At 38.6% G+C, this 19,538-nt stretch overlaps 1 protein-coding gene across 5 annotated transcripts in view; it reads right to left on the reverse strand.

Annotated features, from left to right (window-relative positions):
- Nucleotides 1–924: 924 nt before the first annotated feature.
- NAA25 (N-alpha-acetyltransferase 25, NatB auxiliary subunit) overlaps nucleotides 925–19,538 on the reverse strand; it is a 74,028-nt gene continuing 55,414 nt past the window's right edge. For 2 of the 5 annotated variants that reach the window (XM_049698619.1, XM_033408685.2), the window contains 5 exons: nucleotides 19,442–19,507; nucleotides 17,427–17,524; nucleotides 15,548–15,658; nucleotides 10,216–10,377; nucleotides 925–3,789 (listed from right to left, as the gene is read on the reverse strand). In XM_049698619.1, the coding sequence (XP_049554576.1) occupies nucleotides 3,667–3,789; nucleotides 10,216–10,377; nucleotides 15,548–15,658; nucleotides 17,427–17,524; nucleotides 19,442–19,507 (560 nt within the window). In that variant the 3' untranslated portion in view covers nucleotides 925–3,666. Of the gene's footprint in view, nucleotides 3,790–4,586; nucleotides 4,737–10,215; nucleotides 10,378–11,122; nucleotides 11,171–15,547; nucleotides 15,659–17,426; nucleotides 17,525–19,441; nucleotides 19,508–19,538 lie in introns of those variants that run through there. The other 3 variants (XR_007471921.1, XM_004281443.4, XM_049698620.1) reach the window with 3 other exon arrangements.

The following is a 19,538-nucleotide window of genomic DNA, read 5'->3' on the forward strand; positions in this document are numbered from 1 at the left end:
GACAGAAAGGAAACTAGGAGGAAAAACAAACAGCTCCTCTTTCTACTGTGTGTGTGTCTGAATAAATGATCTCAGCCTATGGGTTCATATACCCTTGGATAAATCATGTCATCCGCCTGCCTGAAATCCTCCAGTAACTTCCCACTAAATTTAGAAATCTCATTTCTTCCCCTGGCTACAAAATCCTGATTGCTCTAATCCCCACTCCACCTTCTATCTCAATCTGTACCCCTTTTCCGCTCCTTTCATTAAGTCCCAGGCACTTGAGTCTTTTTTTTACAGTCTCTGGAACATGCTCAGCAGTTTCCTGCCTTGGGGCCTTTGACTTGCATTCGCTTTTCAATAGCTGACTCTTCATCATTCAGGTCAGATGGCACCACTCAAGAGGTCCTCTTGTGACCCCACGTATCACATACCCTGACATATTTTATTAATCAGGACTTAATTACAAACTAATATTTATTTTTATTGTCTCTTCCCCCACTTCAGCCACTAACTAGGATATAGAGTTCATTTACCATTATATCAGCAGAGCCTAACACGGAATCTGGCACGTAGTAAATAAGTGCTCAACACATAAATGTTGAATTAATGAATGCGAGCACGCAAGGTACTTTAAACAAAATAACTAGTGGCCTTGGAATAATTTTAAATTCACAAATATTACCTTCTTGCTGAGGAATATAACAATACAAAATTGAGATGACTTACACCATTTAAAAGGTTGTGGCTTCTAGGAATCTGAACAAAAATGAACCAGGCATAAATGCCAACTTAAGATGAAAGTGTTTAAATAAATTAACCCATCCATTTTAAATAGATTTGCTATGCTTCACTTAATTCTGAAGAAGGAAGAATATATACTTCCCATATTAATAAATCACAGCAAAAAAGTAGGAAGAGTTTCAATAACAAGGCTGTAGATACATTGAAACCCCTTTTTATATTAAAAGTTAGAATGAAAGACAAATCCAGATTGAACATAGTGATTGCAAAATATAATGCAATTTTGAACAATTAAAATTATGAAAATATACAAAATTGATGGGCAACACAGCTAGGCATTTGTACATTTTCCATTATGTGGAGAACACTAAAAAGTTCTCTACCTTTTATCCACATCAGATAAATGATTTAAACCAAATGTTTGCTTTGGAGAGTCTTAGGATCTCAGTAGTATAAAAAGCAGTAATTTTTCAGTCTGTAAACAGTAGTCGTGTTTTTTCTCCTTTTCTTTTTTTTAAATATCAGTTTTCCACACAGAAACAAAATAAAACAAAAAACCCACACAAACTAAAAACAGCAGCAGCAGCAATGAGTTATTTGGGAATTCTCTTCAAATACCAATTACATACAATTGCTGGAGAGGGTGCTTTTTACTCATGTAAGAATATATGTGTATATATATATATATATTTTTAACTGTACACAATTTATAGTGCATGACAATTTCCAAAAGAACAGATCAATAAAAGATATTGGCCATTTCTGCATAATTTCATTCTTTTTACAATTATCTCAAAATGTAAGAGGTTGGATGTAATTGAAATGCTACATTTAGTAGGGAAATCAACATGTAACAAAGGAAGCATAACCCCAACGTAACATTATCTGTCACTAAAACCAGTAGAGGACCCAGATGCCCCTAGGCAAGAGACTAGGTAGGTAGACCACTGGAGTCACACACTGTCCCTGAGGACCAAGGCCAGCCCACTGAGCACACATATGCTAGAATGATCACTGTCAGTTAATAGACTTGTTTCAAAGAACATTTCTATTTCTACGTATAGTATTTTTGGATATTCAAAGAAACATCATTTCAAGAACACATGCCATACACACATACCCCCAACCCCATACACAAAGTTCCATCTAAATAGACCATAGTTTTATGAAATTATGATGTTATTAAGTTAGATTCAGAATCAATCAGAATTTTTAATTCATCTTGTTCAAGGCAGTTCTTTTCTTTCGGGGTGGGGTATAACAGTTGTGGCTACCAATTAACATCAAAACTGGTTTTTTTAAATTACTGGATAGACTAGGATTTCCAACAAGTCTTATTTTGACCATGTAATTCAGTAATTTTCAAAAAAGTTTCCCTACAAGTTGAGACAGTTATTAATCACCCTACCAAATTGTGAATCTAAGAAAGTCAAAATGATAGGGACAAAATGCAATTGCTTTGCATACAGAGATTTTCCAAGCTCTTTTTTCGTTGCTTTTAAAAGAAAAAAGTATCACATTTCACTGGAGAAGTGAGTTGGAAAGGACCTTGAAGGTCTTCAAGACCAATCCTCCATCAGATATTTGAATCTCCTCATCAAATTCATTTCTTTGCTTTTCAGAATTATTAACTTTAACGGTATTTGGGTAACAAAGACCAAAAACAGAGGCACAGATTCAAACACAAAAAAGTTACCAAAGCAGTTGTATAAAATGTGTAACATTTTCAAGAGCAATGTTTATCTTTTCTGTCAAACCAACCTCTGAAGCCATAGTCTTGGGGAGCTCCAGATGAACAAAGTAAACACCATCCTGGTAATAATTCTCAAGTTTGAAAAAGGTAAACTGAACCTCAAGCCCAACTGATAACATTTCTTTTGCCAGCCTAAATCTTAAAATCTAGGTTAAATCCATATTAATATACATTCCTTCCTTTCTTCCTTCTCAAACCTCCCACTTAAAAAACACTAAAGTATTAAATCTTTACTTTCAAGCATATATACATGTATATACATTTACATATACATGTATATATGGTTGAAAATATACGTATATATGTAAAAGCATATACATATATATATATAGCTCACAAAACCGATGACACTGGTATTAGACTTGCCTGCATAAATTATGTACACCTCTCTTCTTTAAAACAGTGATTCCCGTCTTTCCCAAGTAGACAAAAGACAGCAAGCTAGTCCTCAGCAGGCTTATCAGTGGTCTGCACTACTTTCCCCTCCAAACAGCTGTAAGGTAACAGAAGGCTACTTCTGATTTAACTCTCACAGGAGCTAGGATGGGGATGTCTCGGCCATTGGGATTATTAAGCTGAAAACCGACAGCCTGTGGGCATCGGAGTGATGTCCTTCAGTGGCAGGTGCTTATGCCAAATTTATTCTGAGGTCCTTTGGGTACCTGCCTTGGGTTCTGTGGGAGCCAAGCATTTGAGGAAGCCTCAAAACTAAACTGCTAATGTGGAAAGAGGGCCTGCTCCCAATCATGGTCCCCCTCTTCTGCTTTCTGCTTCCTAAGGCTCAAGGACCAGACCAAAACACGCACTGCTATAATGGTAGGGCCATTCAGCTGCTCTGAGGTCAATGCTTTATGCTTAATTTCTATTGCTGCTTTCCCCCCACCCCACCAGATGTTTCTGGTGATAGAGGGGAAGAAGAGTGGGGTTCTCTTGTGGCTGCCATATGCATATGAACATGTATAAAAAGTGGTCAAACCCAGATGAGGGTCCTGCTTCTGGTTTATATACAATAATTTAATCAGTTGTACACATTTAATACCTAAAAAATTAATTCACGATCAAAGTCCTTCATGCATTTTATGAGGAAGTTCTGGATTAAAATGATGGTCAATCAGATGTAGCTTTTGCCTGGGAAGATGATGTCATTTTCTGTTGTAGAGTCATCAGTGCTTGTGGTTTACACTAACTTAAATTTTTAGTTTCTTTGTAGTCTCAAGTCTTTTTTTCAGCAGCTCCCCAATTTCCAGAAGTGAGTGCAGGTAACTGCTCTGCACCTTCCCTTGTACAGTCTTTGAAAATTTTCTCTCTTCCTACAAAGGAAACAAGAATTAGTGGTCTTGCTCAGAAAGCATTCCCCCAGATTAGAGATCCTCAGGTATAAATTAAAATTACCACTACCCCTGGTCTCACTGCAAGCTCCATCAGAATAGAGTGGGTCATTTTCAATTTCATTAAATGCAAAGATGGCTAAACTCATCACAGATGTATATTTTTCCATGTGACTTTTCACTGAGACCCCTGTTGCTTTAGCATTACCAATCTTTCAAGTAACCTTTGTTATAAATTATATCAAGTCGGAAAAGCGAGATTTCTGATTTCTAGTTTTCATCAAGAGAAAAAGTTAGGGGCTTCCCTGGTGGCGCAGTGGTTGAGAATCTGCCTGCCAATGAAGGGGACACGGGTTTGAGCCCTGGTCTGGGAAGATCCCACATGCCGTGGAGCAACTGGGCCCGTGAGCCACAACCACTGAGCCTGCGCGTCTGGAGCCTGTGCTCCGCAACAAGAGAGGCCACGATAGTGAGAGGCCCGTGCACCGCGATGAAGAGTGGCTCCCGCTTGCCGCTTCTAGAGAAAGCCCTCACACAGAAACGAAGACCCAACACAGCCATAAATAAATAAATAAATAAATAAATACTTTTTTTAAAGAAAGAAAAAAGTTAGAAAATTATTACTAAGTACTTTAGCCATAAAATTACTACTATTTTGTTATGAGCTGTACAAAGTGGAAAAATTGAGATTTCTTATTATTAGTTTCATCGGAAAAAAAGTAGAAATTTATTATTCATTTAGACTTATCACAGCCACTTTTTAAAGGCATCAAATTTACCAGTATCATCTTTTCTAGTTACAATATTGACAGGCCTCCCTCCATGTTGACAAAGTCCACGATCGTGTTCCAGAGGCCAAACAACTAAAAAAGACCAGTTTTCCTAAGGCTGCTCAAATATGTGAGTTAAATATTTGCTGCACGTTTGACCTGTGGTAGAAAGCACAAAAAATAAAGGGGATGGAGTGTTCAAACGCAGAAAGAAGGTTGGCTGAAAACTGGTTAGCTTTACATGAAGTTGGCAGTACTTTAAAGCCCAAAAGAAACCAACAAGTTTCTGACCCAACAAGTGGGTCATTTTATGACCCAACAAGTGCATAAAAAGGTATGTACACAAATACATTTCATTCAGTACTATATGTAAAAGCAAATGTATAGAAACAACCTAAAATATGTCCAATGGATGTGGTACATTCATATTTTGAACACTATACAGTTGTTTAAAAGAACAAGATTGATCTAGATGCAGGAGCCTGAACAGAACTCTTGAATATTGGTTGAGTGAAGAACTCATTGGTTGAATTTATGCTTCTGAATAAAATAAAGTGTATATAATTTACTTTAAAAAAAACCTAACAGATGTTAGAGTACATTATAAAGTTACATTAAGACCAGATGGATTTTTAAAAAAGGGTGGGGAGGAGGACACTTCCCTGGTGGTCCAGTGGCTAAGACTCCACGCTCCCAATGCAGGTGGCCCAGGTTCAATCCCTAGTTGGGAACTAGATCCCACATGCATGCCACAACTAAGAGTTCGAATGCCACAACTATGAGCCCACATGCTGCAACTAAAAGATCCCACATGCTGCAACAAAGACCTGGTGCAACCAAAATAAATAAATATTTTAATAAGGAGGGGAGGGTGTCTTGGCATACAACCAGTTTCAGTGGATACCGCTAGGGAAGAGGAAAGGGGACCAGGACTAGAGGTAGTACTCCAGAGGCCTTGTTCATAGTGTTTCAAGTTTAGAAAGAAAGGAAGGAAAGAAAAAAGTGAACCTAATGTAAATGGAACTGAAGTTGTTTTTTTTTCTTTTTTTTTTTTTAACCCAAAAGAAAGTACTAAGCACTACATGGATCCAATATTTGGTGGCCCGTGCTGCTCAGTATGTTATATGTATCATGACTTTAACAAAATAAGGCAATATACAGCCATTATTGTTTTGTTTAATCTTCACTATAACCCTATGAAGTAGGTATTATTTTATCTGAGCAGGACACTATGGGGCCTTCCTGGGACAGGCCTTCCCCCATATCCTCTGCTTTAGCTCTTCTCTGAAGTACCTAGATAATAGTATTTGATGCAAATTTCCTGAGTTGTTTTGCAGATGTGAAATCAATCCCCCCACCAAATGGAAGATGTTAACTACTTGATGACCATGAGCACATAAGCCCCAGGCCTCCTGGAGCCTAAGGACTGATAAAGTTAACCCCTGTGACACCACCCTGTTCCCCCATCATCAGCCAATCAGAGAACTGTGCACGATCTGATCACACACCCTGCGACCCTCCTCCCTCACCTGGCTTTTAAAAATGCTTTGCTGAAACCCTTCAGAGAGTTCTGGGCTTTTAGGGCATGAGCCACCCGTCTCCTTGCGTGGTCTTGCAATAAACCTTTCTCTGCTCCAAACTCCAATGTTTCAGTTTGTTTCGGCTCACTGTGCACTGGGCATGCGAGCTTGCATTAACATTATTATGATTTCCATTTTCCAAATAAAGAAATTGAGGCCCAAAGAGGTTAAGCGACTTTCCCAAGGTCAAAAGATGAAGACAGAACCAGGGTTTGGAAAATCTAGCAAGTAGCCCAGAGTTAAGGATAACCTCTAGAATAATCAAAATGAGAAATCTTATTCCTCATTTCAGGAGGCAGATAGATCTTTCAACAAGAACAACCACTCAATCCTCTTGACAACAGCAGGGCTACTATGCCTGTCACCTTTGTATCCAACAGTCCTTCCCACATACCACTGAGGCAGGAGATAGATGGGCTCCAGGCTAGGCATTTACAACTTGCCTCCTGTTCACACCTCATGGGATGAGGAGAAGATGAGCTCCAGGCTGGACATTCATTACCAGTCCCTATTTACATTTCCTGAAGCAAGAGACAAACGGGCTCCAGGACTACATGTTTATGACTAGACTCCTGTCTATATTTCGAGATGTGCACCTCAATATAAAAACCAGCAACAGGGGCTTCCCTGGTGGCGCAGTGGTTGAGAGTCCGCCTGCGGATGCAGGGGATACAGGTTCGTGCCTCGGTCCGGGAAGATCCCACATGCCGTGGAGCGGCTGGGCCCGTGAGCCATGGCCGCTGAGCCTGCGTGTCCGGAGCCTGTGCTCCGCAACGGGAGGGGTTACAGCAGTGAGAGGCCCGCGTACCGCAAAAAAACCAAAAAAACAAAAAAAAACAAAAAAAACAGGAACAGGGTAAATAACCGGACACTGGGCATTTTTATGGCAGGGACAGACTGGGACTAAACCCTATTAAATGATCCAGAGGTCACACACCTCCCATCCTTGGGGCAAGGGAAACACTACGCATGTGCAAAAGCCTACACAGCGTCAAAAAGGCAGGAGATGCCAGACCATAGTAAGTCCTGCCATCTCCTCCCAGAGGCCTTTGCAGTGGGATCCATCTTAACTTAGAGGTGCGTGCGCACCCAGGGGAGGGTCCAGAAACAAATTAGCCCTGGGGTCAAAACAATACAACTGGCCAAAAAGAAGACAAAGACCCGGAAGACTGACACCTTATAAAGGATTTAAACTTCCCAAAGGCGCTACTCTCTGAGTTCGCCCGTGCATCTTTCCGCATGTACTTTGCTTTTCCAATAAACTTTTTACTTTTCTTTACCTTCTGCCTCCTTGCCTGAATTCTTTCTTGCCAAGGCATGTAAGGACTAGGGACCCAGGCCCTAGCTGCTGGCCCCTGTGGTCCAGTGGTTAGGACTCCCAGTCTGGGAACTAAGATCTTGCTTCCTACTACTGCTCACTGCTGCTTGATGCAAGCTGCCGCTTACTACTGCCTGCGTCCGAAATCACCATGGGCTCTGGCTCTGCCAAATGACTCATGGTGCACCACACAATTCACTTTCCTGCCTCTGTGCTGTTGTCTGTGCCTCCTCCTGCTTGGGATTCCTTTCCTCCATTCCTGTCTGCCTGGTGAAAATTTATTAATCCTCAGATGTCCCCTTTCCAGTGAGACTCTTTTTGACTCACTCAGATTTCTGTGCCTATATCGTATCTCCAATTTAGTAATTTGTATGCATCGCTCTACAGCCAGACTCTCTACAGTAGGTCTTTGATCATTATATTTCTACAAGCTTTAAGCCCAACAATAGTGAGCTCAATAAATTTATATCTACTTATTGAAAATCTCAAAGATGTCCGGCAAAGCCCAACCACATGAAGCAATGTGACATCTGTCCAAGTGTGCAATCCTTAAGATTTTAAAAAATAGGTACTATAATTTCGAGTTCTTACTTTTCTATACTATTCACAAAAGGGGATGGGAGTTTAGAGCACAGAATGAGTTTGCATTTAATCTAAAAAGTCAAAAGTTAAACAGCTCCAAATCTACTACTATGAATTACCAGATCTCTTTATAGGTAAAAGGGGTCCAAAAGAACTAGCAAAGACCTTTTGGCATGCATGTGGGGGCGGAAGGCAGATTCCTGCCTGGGATCTACCTGTTTCACAAGGATTTAATTACTAGGCCTTTACTGGGTAACCAAGTACCTGGAAGTCATAAAGGCTAATGGCAGACACAAATGTGTTTAAAGGTGACAGAGAAGAGGGAGAGGTGGAGGTGGTTCTGGATGGTGGGACTGGGAGGTGCTACTCTCTATTTTCTAATTCTCTTGTAACAAGCATACATTTTTGTCTGTAGAGAAACAGTGAAACACTACAGAGCAGTTAAAAGGAACAAGGTAGATAAGTTACTTATATGTAACGATCTCCTAGAGACTAAACAGAAAAACAAGAGACTAAACAATATGTATAATACGCTATCATTTGTGTTTAAAGGCAAGATGTGGGGGGGAGGGGCACGGTCATAACGTACTTGTAAATGGGTTCTCTAACTCAGGAAGATTACACAAGAAATCATTGATAACAGCAGTTCCTTCTAAAAAGGGAACTAGGGAATGGGTTAGAATGGAAAGGAGGCAATTCACTGGATTTTCTTTCTTTACTCTGAATTTTTTTTTTACCATGTACATATTTTACTTTTTAAAACAATGTAAGGCTTAAAAAAAGGAAGACAAAAATACTAAAGAATTAATAATCCATCAATCAGTACCTCTAATTACCACTGAAGTCTATATTCATTCTAGTGCACATAAGAAAGCAGTTGAATATATAGCTTAACTGGCTAAAACCAAACTTCTAGCCAACACTTGTCTGCTTTCTTTAATCAGTCTTTGGAAATGTTAAATGCTCTGAGCCCTTTCCCACAGTGAGCCCTTTTTTCAAAGCTCTAACATGTTGACATTTTACAAAAGAGGGGTTTACAACCTTTTAAAGCTGGTGTGCCAAGCAAGATTCCATTCACTCCCTTCCCTAGAAGGGCCTGGGTGGAGGTCTTAGGCTAGGATGATGCCTGCCCTCAGATTGCTGGATGAGCTTCCTCATCAGCAGAGGCTTAGGTCAAACTACTCAAGGAAAGCATTTCCTCATGATCGGAGTTTCATCACTGGAACAACTAGCCAGAATCAGGTGGCTCCACCATTGCTCTTCTGGCTCCTATCAAAATCCTAAACCTACTCCAAGCTGGTGCATGTTAACTCACCTGACACCATTTGTTTGTTTTATTTAATTAACTTTTTTAAAAGAATCCACTTTTGTTTTTTGGTACGCGGGCCTCTCACTGTTGTGGCCTCTCCGGTTGCGGAGCACAGGCTCCGGACGCACAGGCTCGGTGGCCATGGCTCACGGGTCTAGTCACTCCGCGGCATGTGGGATCCTCCCAGACCGGGGCATGAACCCGCGTCCCCTGCATCGGCAGGCGGACCCTCAACCACTGCGCCACCAGGGAAGCCCAAGAATCCACATTTTTAAAAGTGAGACTTTATCAGGGATTTTGCTAGCAGAATTTTAAGAAACCAGCCTAAAATAATGATCAGGAGAAAACTGACTAGTACCTTTGATTCCATACTTGTTTCCATTCCTTTTTGGCTGGCCTCATTATTACTGACATAATTAGTTCTGATGTCCAGCATCTTTCCTTTTCCATGTGATAACTGCTGGGCTGGCAAAGAAACCAGCCAATCCAACAGCAGGTAAGTTCTCAGTCAAGGAGATTGTCCCTGAATCTCAAAAGTATGGCTGGTTTCCTATGGTGCTCAAAACAGGGACAATACTAATTCTACCCTTCAACAATTCATCAGTTGTTTTCATAGTAAAAGAACACCCCCAAAAATGTATTCAAAGGTGGAAAGCAGGAGGGGGGATGAAGGGAGAGGAGACACCACCACCACCAAGACCACAGCAAAAAACCAGTGCCAGGCACCTTCTAATCACAATTCCCATAAGGAGAGAATAATGAATTAAAAATTAACTTGTCCCTGTGATAACAATAAGAACACTTGAATATCTATATATAACTTATTGCTGATCAACTATAGTCTCTTACCATACAGTCTCTTACCAGTGAGAGGGAAGTGTCTTCTAAAATAAGTTCTTCAAGTTTAAGTGCAATTAGATGTGTTTCAAGTCCTTTAATATGATCCACAACATTCGAAATTAAAGTCTGAAGCCCAGTAACATAGTCTTGGAAACTGGTAAAGACAGGTGGCTGGAAAAAAAGATTTTTAAAAAGTTGAAAGATTATCAAACGTATTTCTCCCATGCTATATCACATAAGATATACTAATTTCATGCTATAGCATTACTTAATTCTATTAATAGTAACAGGATGGGACTTCCCTGGAGATCCAGTGGTTAAGATTCTGCACTTCCACAGCAGGGGGCACGGGTTCAATCCCTGGTTGGGGAAATAAGATCCCACATGGTGTGTGGTGTAGTCCCCGCAAAAAAAAATAGTAACAAGGATAGATATAGTTTTGGATATTAAGAGAGTCTCTCAAACCAAGGTAAATTTAATAGCCACCAAATGCTAACTCAGTAATGATGACTTTTTTTCAGTGTGGTTTTATTTCACTCTGGGGAAGTAGAGGTGAAAAAACAAATAAAAAATCTTAGTTGGTCATTATTCAACTTCAGGTTGGGAATCTCCTAGAACACTAAAGGAGATGAGAAGAACCAAGTCTTCATTTCTTCTCTTTATGTCTTTGAGATTTCCTCTAATGTTAATAACAGAAACAGAAATTCCAAATTCTAATGGAAAAAATGATGGGTGACAACAATCAAGAAAATTCTGAAAAAGAGCCGTTAAGGGGAACTTGCCCTAATAGATATTAGAGTATATTATAAAGTTACATCAAATCCCGATGGGACTGGCATATAAGTAAATTGACAAAGACTGAAAGAACACAAATCCCAAGATAGAGCAAAGAATATAAAGGAATTTAAATGGTTACCTTTCAAAACAGTGGTTTTCAAGTGGATGAATGGTACTGAATAGCTAGCTAGACATATTGTGAAATATAAAATAAATAAAATAATAAATAACAAAATAAATTCCAGACAGATTTAAATACTTAAATTTTTTAAAAAAATCCATCGACGCACCAGAAGAGTATTTAGGTAGTGGCTTTTGCGATCATAAATTGAAAAGGTCTTTCTAAACATAATACTAACCTAAGAACTGTTAAAAAAAAATCTTGGGGGAGGGGCAATAGGTGGGTGGGGGAGTAGGAGGTACAAACTACTGGGTTAAGATAGGCTCAATGATGTATTGTACAACATGGGGCATATAGCCAATATTTTGTAATATCTGTAAATGGAAAGTAACCTTTAAAAATTATACAAGAACTAAAAAAAATTTTTTAATCACCATACATTTGGAAATTATTGAATAGCACCTAAACAAAACAATGGTCAAAGAATAAATCACAAGAAGTATTAGAAAAAAATGTTTGCTATGTCAGATGAAGATATGAAGTACCAAATTTGTGGGATAAACATAAAGTGGTGATTAGCAGCAAATTTGGAGTCCAAATCCCATTAGAAAAAGGATAAAACCATAAAACCAATGATCTAAGCATTAATTCAAAGGAGTTAGGCATGACAAAAAATCTTATTTTTTAAAAACTACTATACTGACAAAAAAATCACTCAAGTTAAAAGACATGTCAAACTGAAAAAAACTGCATCATATATGAAAAAGGATTGTGTTAACACTACTATGTTAAGAGTCTAATAGCTCAAAACATATCAATGGAAAAAATACTACCACCACAATAGGAAACTTGGGCAAAGACAGAAACAATATCAAAGAAATCCCAGCAGTGATACAATTTAAAAAACAGATAAACACAAGAAAGCTAGCCAATCAACTAGTTAAGGCCAGCTTTTCACTCAAGAAGTCTTCTTTGAAGGTGCAACATCAATAGAATTTTTTTAACGCAAATTGGAAAAAGGAGAGTACCAATGTTTGCCTATCAAATGGGTAAGGATACAGACACACCACACCACTGGGGAATGTAAAAACAGGTAACTCCAGCTTTTTGAAAGTTCGCTTCACGCCACTTAGCTTTCACGAAAGACCTACATTAGTACCTGTTTTGGCTAACCAAAAGAAATCCAAAGAGGATTTTTGCTTTCACAGGAAAAAGGCGGCGAAAAGCGTTTGCAGCAAGCTGTTACAGAAGCAGCGCACACCCTTAGCAGCAAGAGTGGCACCGGAAGTGCCACTCAACATCAAGCCGCCACAGCGGTGAACTATGTCTGTAAGCATCTGTGCTTTATCTCAATTTACTTTGTGCATCCATTGTCCTAAGGTAATTGCTTCTTCCCTTTATGCCACCTGGGCTTACGAAAGGTTTCAAAGGAATGCTATACTTCTGGATAGCAGGGAAACCTGTATACATAGTAATGTCAGATCTAAGAGATAGCCTAAGGAAATCATATTATAAATTCATCTTGTGTTTGTCCTTTTTTTTTTTTTTTTTTTGCGGTACGCGGGCCTCTCACTGCTGTGGCCTCTCCCGCTGCAGAGCACAGGCTCTGGACGCGCAGGCTCAGCAGCCATGGCTCACAGGCCCAGCCGCTCCGCGGCACGTGGGATCCCCCCGGACTGGGGCACAAACCCGCCCCCCTGCATCGGCAGGCGGACTCTCAACCACTGCGCCACCAGGGAAGCCCTGTCCATATTTTAATAGCAGCACTATTTATAATATTAAAAGAAAATCAGAACTAAACATTCAACAATGGGAATAAGTTATGATATATTAATATAACAGGATAGTACATAACCATTAAAAGTAATGAGATACATCTATATTTGCTGAAATGAAGAGATGTCTAAGATACCCTATTAAGTGAAAACAAAAACAAATAGCAAAGTTGCAGAACTTTCTACAGAGCATGATTCTGGTTTGTATGCAGTGGCTATCTCTGTTTGCTGGGAAAACGGGTGATCTTCACTTTATTCATATATTTAGGTTACACTGACAATCAGAAAAATAGGCGGCTATTCTCATTTTTGGAAATTAGAAAAGCAATAACTACAAAAACTCTCACAAAATTCAAATACCAAAAGCTATTGACAAGTACTAGGAGTGTAGGTTTTCATTAGAAGAGAAAGTAATCACACAACTCTGATCAATTCTTTCAAACTGCACTCATGGTCTGTTAAATTATCTTGAACAAAGTGAAGGAGAGAAATGAATGAATGGCAACACTCAGGACAAGTGTCAAATCTAAAATTGTTACTGAATTGTGCAGGAAGTTAATATTACTAATAAATCCATCAACATTTTCAAACGACAATGTTACTATATTCCTACAGTGAACAAAAATCTTCCATTAATAATAAGATAAATTCGAACATTAACAAAACAGCATGCCATTAGAGAATAAATCCTAAACATCTTTCCTTATGAAAAGGATATAAATTATGTTAATGTTTTACACATGCAAAAATTATATCAATTAAGATGGGAGGAAACTCCAAAATTGAATACAAACAGAAATAGATGAATCTTATTTACATCACACTAATATAATCTGATTTTTTAATTCCAGTGCTTTTACAGAGTACCTCAACTGTCTACATTCACTGGAACATATTCTAAGGACAAAAAAGAAATGCAAAAATTTGAACTTTATTTAGTGGGTTTGTTATTGGAACTGGTAGTGGAACCAATGTACTAATTCCAAAACTATTTAGTATTTATTGTAAAACAGCAAATGAATAAATATATTGATGCTGTTGGGAACCATGGTTCTTACTCTGAAAACTACAAATATGGAATGAGGGAAGGAATGGAAGGAAGAACACTGATATTGGACTAAAACTGGAGGTATCAGTAAGAATTAATTATTTAAAACTCTGTGTGTGTGTGTGTGTGTGTGTGTGTGTGTGTGTGTAAATAAATTTCCTGTCTCTCTTCATGGCCATTAACTAGAAACAGTAAAACTCTAATAGCAATTAGTATACCTAACAACTAGATCTTGGTATTTTGAATACCATTCCCCATAAAGGAACCAGGGTTCATTGAAAAAAATGACTGATTTCAGTTCAGTGGGTGAGTACAAAGTGCTTGGAGCATTTTTGTTGTTTCAGACAGTAAGGGCTCAAAGACCAATGTTCAAGGACGGGAACCAGCTTAAAGTGGCTCCCATTAGCCAAATCTGTGCATCCAAAAGAAAATGATGATAATGGTTTACAAGGTAAATTTAAAAAAGAATGAGTCCACAGTGATACTAAAATAGTGATATTAAAAATATACAGCTCTATTTTTACAGAATGCCAGTTAATAAATGATAAATGATTGGTAGAATTTTTTTAAATCACCATTGTGGAACCACCAAAGAAATAAATGATTCATGCAAGTTAGACTAACAATGGATGTTAAAACCAGTGGGTGAAAGGCTGGTGGGGAACAGAATATTCAGAGTCTCAAAGCATCATCTCACAGATTAATTACACGGGGAGGAAAGACACTCTTACAATAAAGAAATCCGGCAGACACTTCCTTTATCAAATAATTAAACCTGAAATTATCAATAATGGGACATAACAACATTAGTGCCTAATTTAATTGCTAAAAAGGACACAGCATCTATGTTTAACCTAAATCTATGGAAACAATTAGCCAAATCCAGACTGTGGGATAGTCTACCAAAAACCTTGCTAGACTTTTCAATAATAAAGACAAACAAAAGCTAAGGAAGTACGCTTGATGAAAGAAAGGTACAGAGAAATGACAACTAAAAGCTGTGTCAGATCCTTAGTAGGATTCTAGTATTTTGAAAAAGACTATACAGGATGTAACTGGGATAACAAGGAAAAGTTTAATATGGACATTATAATATTATTGTATCAATATTAAATATCTTGAGTATAAAAATATCTTGAGTATTATGGTTTTGTAGGAGACTGCCCCTGTTCTACACTGGTGTGTTAAGTATCACAGTCTGTACTTTTCTTTCAAATGGTTCAACAAATTGGGGTGGGGGAGGTAGAGAATGAAAGAGAGAGAGAGAGAGAGAGAGAGAGAGGAGAGAGGGGGAGAGGGAGAGGGAGAGGGAGAGGGAGAGAGAGAGAGAGAGAGAGAGAGAGAGAGAGAGAGAGAGAGAGAGAGAGAGAGAGAGAGAGAGAGAGAGAGAGATAAAGCCAATGTGGCAAATTGTTAACAAGTGGTGAATCTAGGTAAGGATGTCTGGGTGTCATTATACTAGTCTTTCAGCTTTTCTGCAGGTGTATATTTTTTTTTAAAAGCTGGGGAGAGAAAAGGAATGCATATTGGGTCCTATGATCTCTTACAAAATGCAGGAAAACAGTGAAAAGAAAAGGCAGCATGCAGCCAGATTGTTACTTGTGTTTTCTCTGTTATTACCATGATGATGCTGGTTTCTTTTTTCTTCTTCTTCTTTTTCTGTAAATTTAATTTGTATGGTCGCAGGACACTCTCACAGTAACTGGACACCCAAAGGATAATAGAAATAGTCTGAAAGAGGAAAAATTGCAAATTCATCAATAAGGATTACACTCAAGATATCTATCAAGAACAAAGATTATGAACTATACAAATTCTATGCAAACAGCTCTTCTATGCAAATCTCTTCAAGTTCTCTTGTAACTCTCCACTCTCTAATTTCTACAATCACCACACTGATCCAGGTCTTCTTCATCTCCCACTCAGAATACTGTCTTTATTCTTTCTTCTGGCTCTCCCAGCTCTAAACTCATCCTCTACTCCAGTGGTCCCCAACATTTTTGGCACCAGGGACTGGTTTCGTGGAAGACAATTTTTCCATGGACGGGGGGATGGTTTGGCGATGATTCAGGCTCACTACGTTTATTGTGCACTTTATTTCTATTATAATAACACTGTAATATATAATGAAATAATTATACAACTCACCATAATGCAGAATCAGTGGGAGCCCTGAGCTTGTTTGTTCACTTGCCACTCACTGATAGGGTTTTGATATGAGTCTGCAAGCAACTGATTTATTATGGTCTCTGTGCAGTCAAACCTCTCTGCTCATGATAATCTGTATTTGCAGCCACTCCCCAGTGCTAGTATCACTGCCTCAGCTCCACCTCAGATCATCAGGCATTTAGATTCTCATGCGGAGCACGCAACCTAGATCCTACAGTTCACAGTAGGGTTCGCGATCCTATGAGAATCTAATGCCGCTGCTGATCTGACAGGAGGCAGAGCTCAGGCGGTAATGCAAGTGATGGGGAGCAGTTGTAAACACAGACGAAGCTTCGCTCACCTGCTGCTCACCTCCTGCTGTACGGCCCAGTTCCTAACAGTCTGTTAACAGACTGGCTAACAGTCCGTGGCCCGGGGGTTCAGGACACCTGCTCTACTCAGCCCAATTTTCTTTCACTTCCTTGCAGGAGATGGGGATCCGTTAACCTCCTTTTCACTGAAGTGAAAAGTCCAAATTCCTAGGTATGGAATCCAAAGGTTCTGTAAAATATGCCTCTCCCCACCCACCTCTCCATCCAGGTAAGATACTGCCTCACCTGCAAACCTTAAATTGTGTATGAAGAAATCTCCCCAGTTGGTCAGCACATATTCTCCTTTGAATTAAGTTAGGTGTTTACACGTCTTCACCTATGCTACAGTGTATTCATGTACATATATACACGCAATTATTTCTCATTCACTCATTAAGTATCTCTTAGGCACTTAAAATGTCACCAAAACAGAGAATATTGCCTTCAGGAAGCTTACAGACTAGTAGAAAAAGAAAGTAAATAAACATGTGACAAAATAAACGGAAAAAAGATAATGGATTATGAGTGTTTGTGATCCTTCTTTCTCTCTCTGGCTAAAAGAAAAAAAGTGTTTTGCTACATCAGCTCCTGGATTCTCTTTCATAATGCAGAATCTCAGCAATTAGTGAACAGCAGCAACAAATTTAGAAAGCTGGCAGAATTAACTTAAACTACATAATAGTTGAGTCAAAAAGGAAAATGAACAGAAGAGAGCTAGATTTGCAGTGAATCTGAGGAATCTTTAAAGATTTGTAAAGCAAATTTCAAGAAGTTTTACCCTAACATTATGAATGAAATTCTCCTGATACCCTTGGAAGGAATTAGTTCAGAAAACTGAAATTGCTTTTCAATTAACAAAAGGTGGGAGTGAAGGGTTAAATTACAGGCATAAGGTGCCTATTACCTGTTCATTTTTGAAAAATTAATCCTGCATACAATTAAGGAAAACTGAGTTTTTCACAAAGAGAACAAAAACATACCTCAACCAAGAAGACTAGATTTTCTAAAAGAGTAGGATGTGTTTTCAAGTTACCATCTTTAACTTCTAAGAGATCACCTTTACATTTACTAAAGACATCTGAAAACAGAAAAATAGTTTATGGTTTTATTCAGCTTTTATTTCAATGTTATTTTTAGGAACACAATGCACAATCTAATAAAGAATAAGCAAATATAAAGACTTAACCCAGAAAGCTCCCCCACCCCTATGAAACAAACACCAAAGAATATCTGTTTTAAGCTCTTTATTTTATTTTATTTTATTTTATTTATTTATTGTTTTTGGCTGCATTGGGTCTTTGTTGCTGCCCTCAGGCTTTCTCTAGTTGTGGCGAGCGGGGACTACTCTTCGTTGCAGTGCGCAGGCTTCTCATTGCAGTGGCTTCTCTTGTAGTGGAGCACAGGCTCTAGGCGCGCGGGTTTCAGTAGTTGTGGCACGTGGGCTCAGTAGTTGTGGCTCGTGGGCCCTAGAGCGCAGGCTCAGCAGTTGTGGCTCATGGACTTAGCTGCTCCGCAGCATGTGGGATCTTCCTGGACCAGGGCTTGAACCTGTGTCCCCTGCATTGGCAGGCAGACTCCTAACCACTGTGCCACCAGGGAAGCCCTATTTTAAGCTCTTTAAAAAGCCACACAACTACTGCTCTATTGTCTTCAAAACATAAAAGGCAGACTTATAAATTATATATTCTAGGGTCTAAACACCAGCTACGGGGACTTCCCTGGTGGTCCAGTGGTTAAGACTCCACACTTCCAGTGCAGGTGGCCTGGGTTAATCCATGGTCAGGGAACTAGATCCCACATGCACGCCGCAATTAAGAGTTCACATGCCACAACTACGGAAGTCCACGTGCTGCAACTAAGGAGCCTGTGAGCCGCAACTAAGGAGGCTGCCTGCCGCAACTAAGACCCAGCGCAACCAAATAAATAAATAAATAATTTTTAAAAAATAAATAAAATAAAATATGGGATAACTGTTTAAAAAATAAATAAACACCAGCTACGCCTTTCCAGAGATAGGCCATTGGCACAATAAAAATAAGACTTCAAGTGGATGGTTTAAAAGAACTTGTGCCATTATAGACTAAAAGACCAATGTGCATGGTAGAAATGCACCTTCATAACAAGTACCAGGTTTTATTCTCATAATCCTGATCATCTTTTAATTCACAGTCTTCATTTGCACAACAAAATAAAAGACTTTTTAGGCTCCTAAAAAGAAAGACCCTTATAGATTTAAAATGCACAATAATCTATAATGGAAAAGAATCTGAAGCTGTACACCTGAAACTAACACAGTATTGTAAATCAACTATAGTTAAATAAAATAATAATTTTTTTAAGTATTTGAGAGAGTTAAAAGAAAATGCATATGTATATTCTTTACCAAATAATTTCATTGCTAGGAATTTAACCCCAAGGAAATACTCAAATAAGTACCCAAACAATTGTGTCCCAAGATATTTATGTCATCATTGTTATGCATAATATATTATGTACTCAGAGCATATAAATAAATCTGGTACACTGATACAATACTGTGGAATATTATGCAGCCCTTAAAACAAATGGGGTGTGTATATAACTGTCATGGTAAAATGTCCAAGATAACAAATAATTAAAGCCAGAAAAGCATGTATTATACCTTTTCATATATTTTTTTTAAAAATCACTACTATGTATTTCCATACACACACATATGACTGTTTAGGTGGTATGCAGAAATACAGACTGCAAAGTGCCAACAGCACATACCTACTTACTTCTGCAGGAATGGGGCTGGGAAAGGGGAAAAGACCATACCCACTTGTGTACTGTTTTACAATAGGTGTCTACTACTTTTGTAATCAAAACTTTTTAAAGTTAGAAACAAAGTCTTTAAAAATACCAAAAACGTGTGTATTATTATTTTTCAAAACCTCTTGCAAGTTTCTATGAAAAAATGAGCTATTGTCAGACAATCAGATACAATATGGGAATCCACAGTAAGACCACTTACCTTTTAACTGTTCTAGTAAAGACTTAAGACTATTCTCTACTCGCTCCTGGATCTCCATTGTATCCTCTAAAATTGAAACACAATGAAAAACTTTCAA

This window comes from Orcinus orca, chromosome 15 (genome assembly GCF_937001465.1).
Source record: "Orcinus orca chromosome 15, mOrcOrc1.1, whole genome shotgun sequence".
NCBI lineage: Eukaryota > Metazoa > Chordata > Mammalia > Artiodactyla > Delphinidae > Orcinus > Orcinus orca.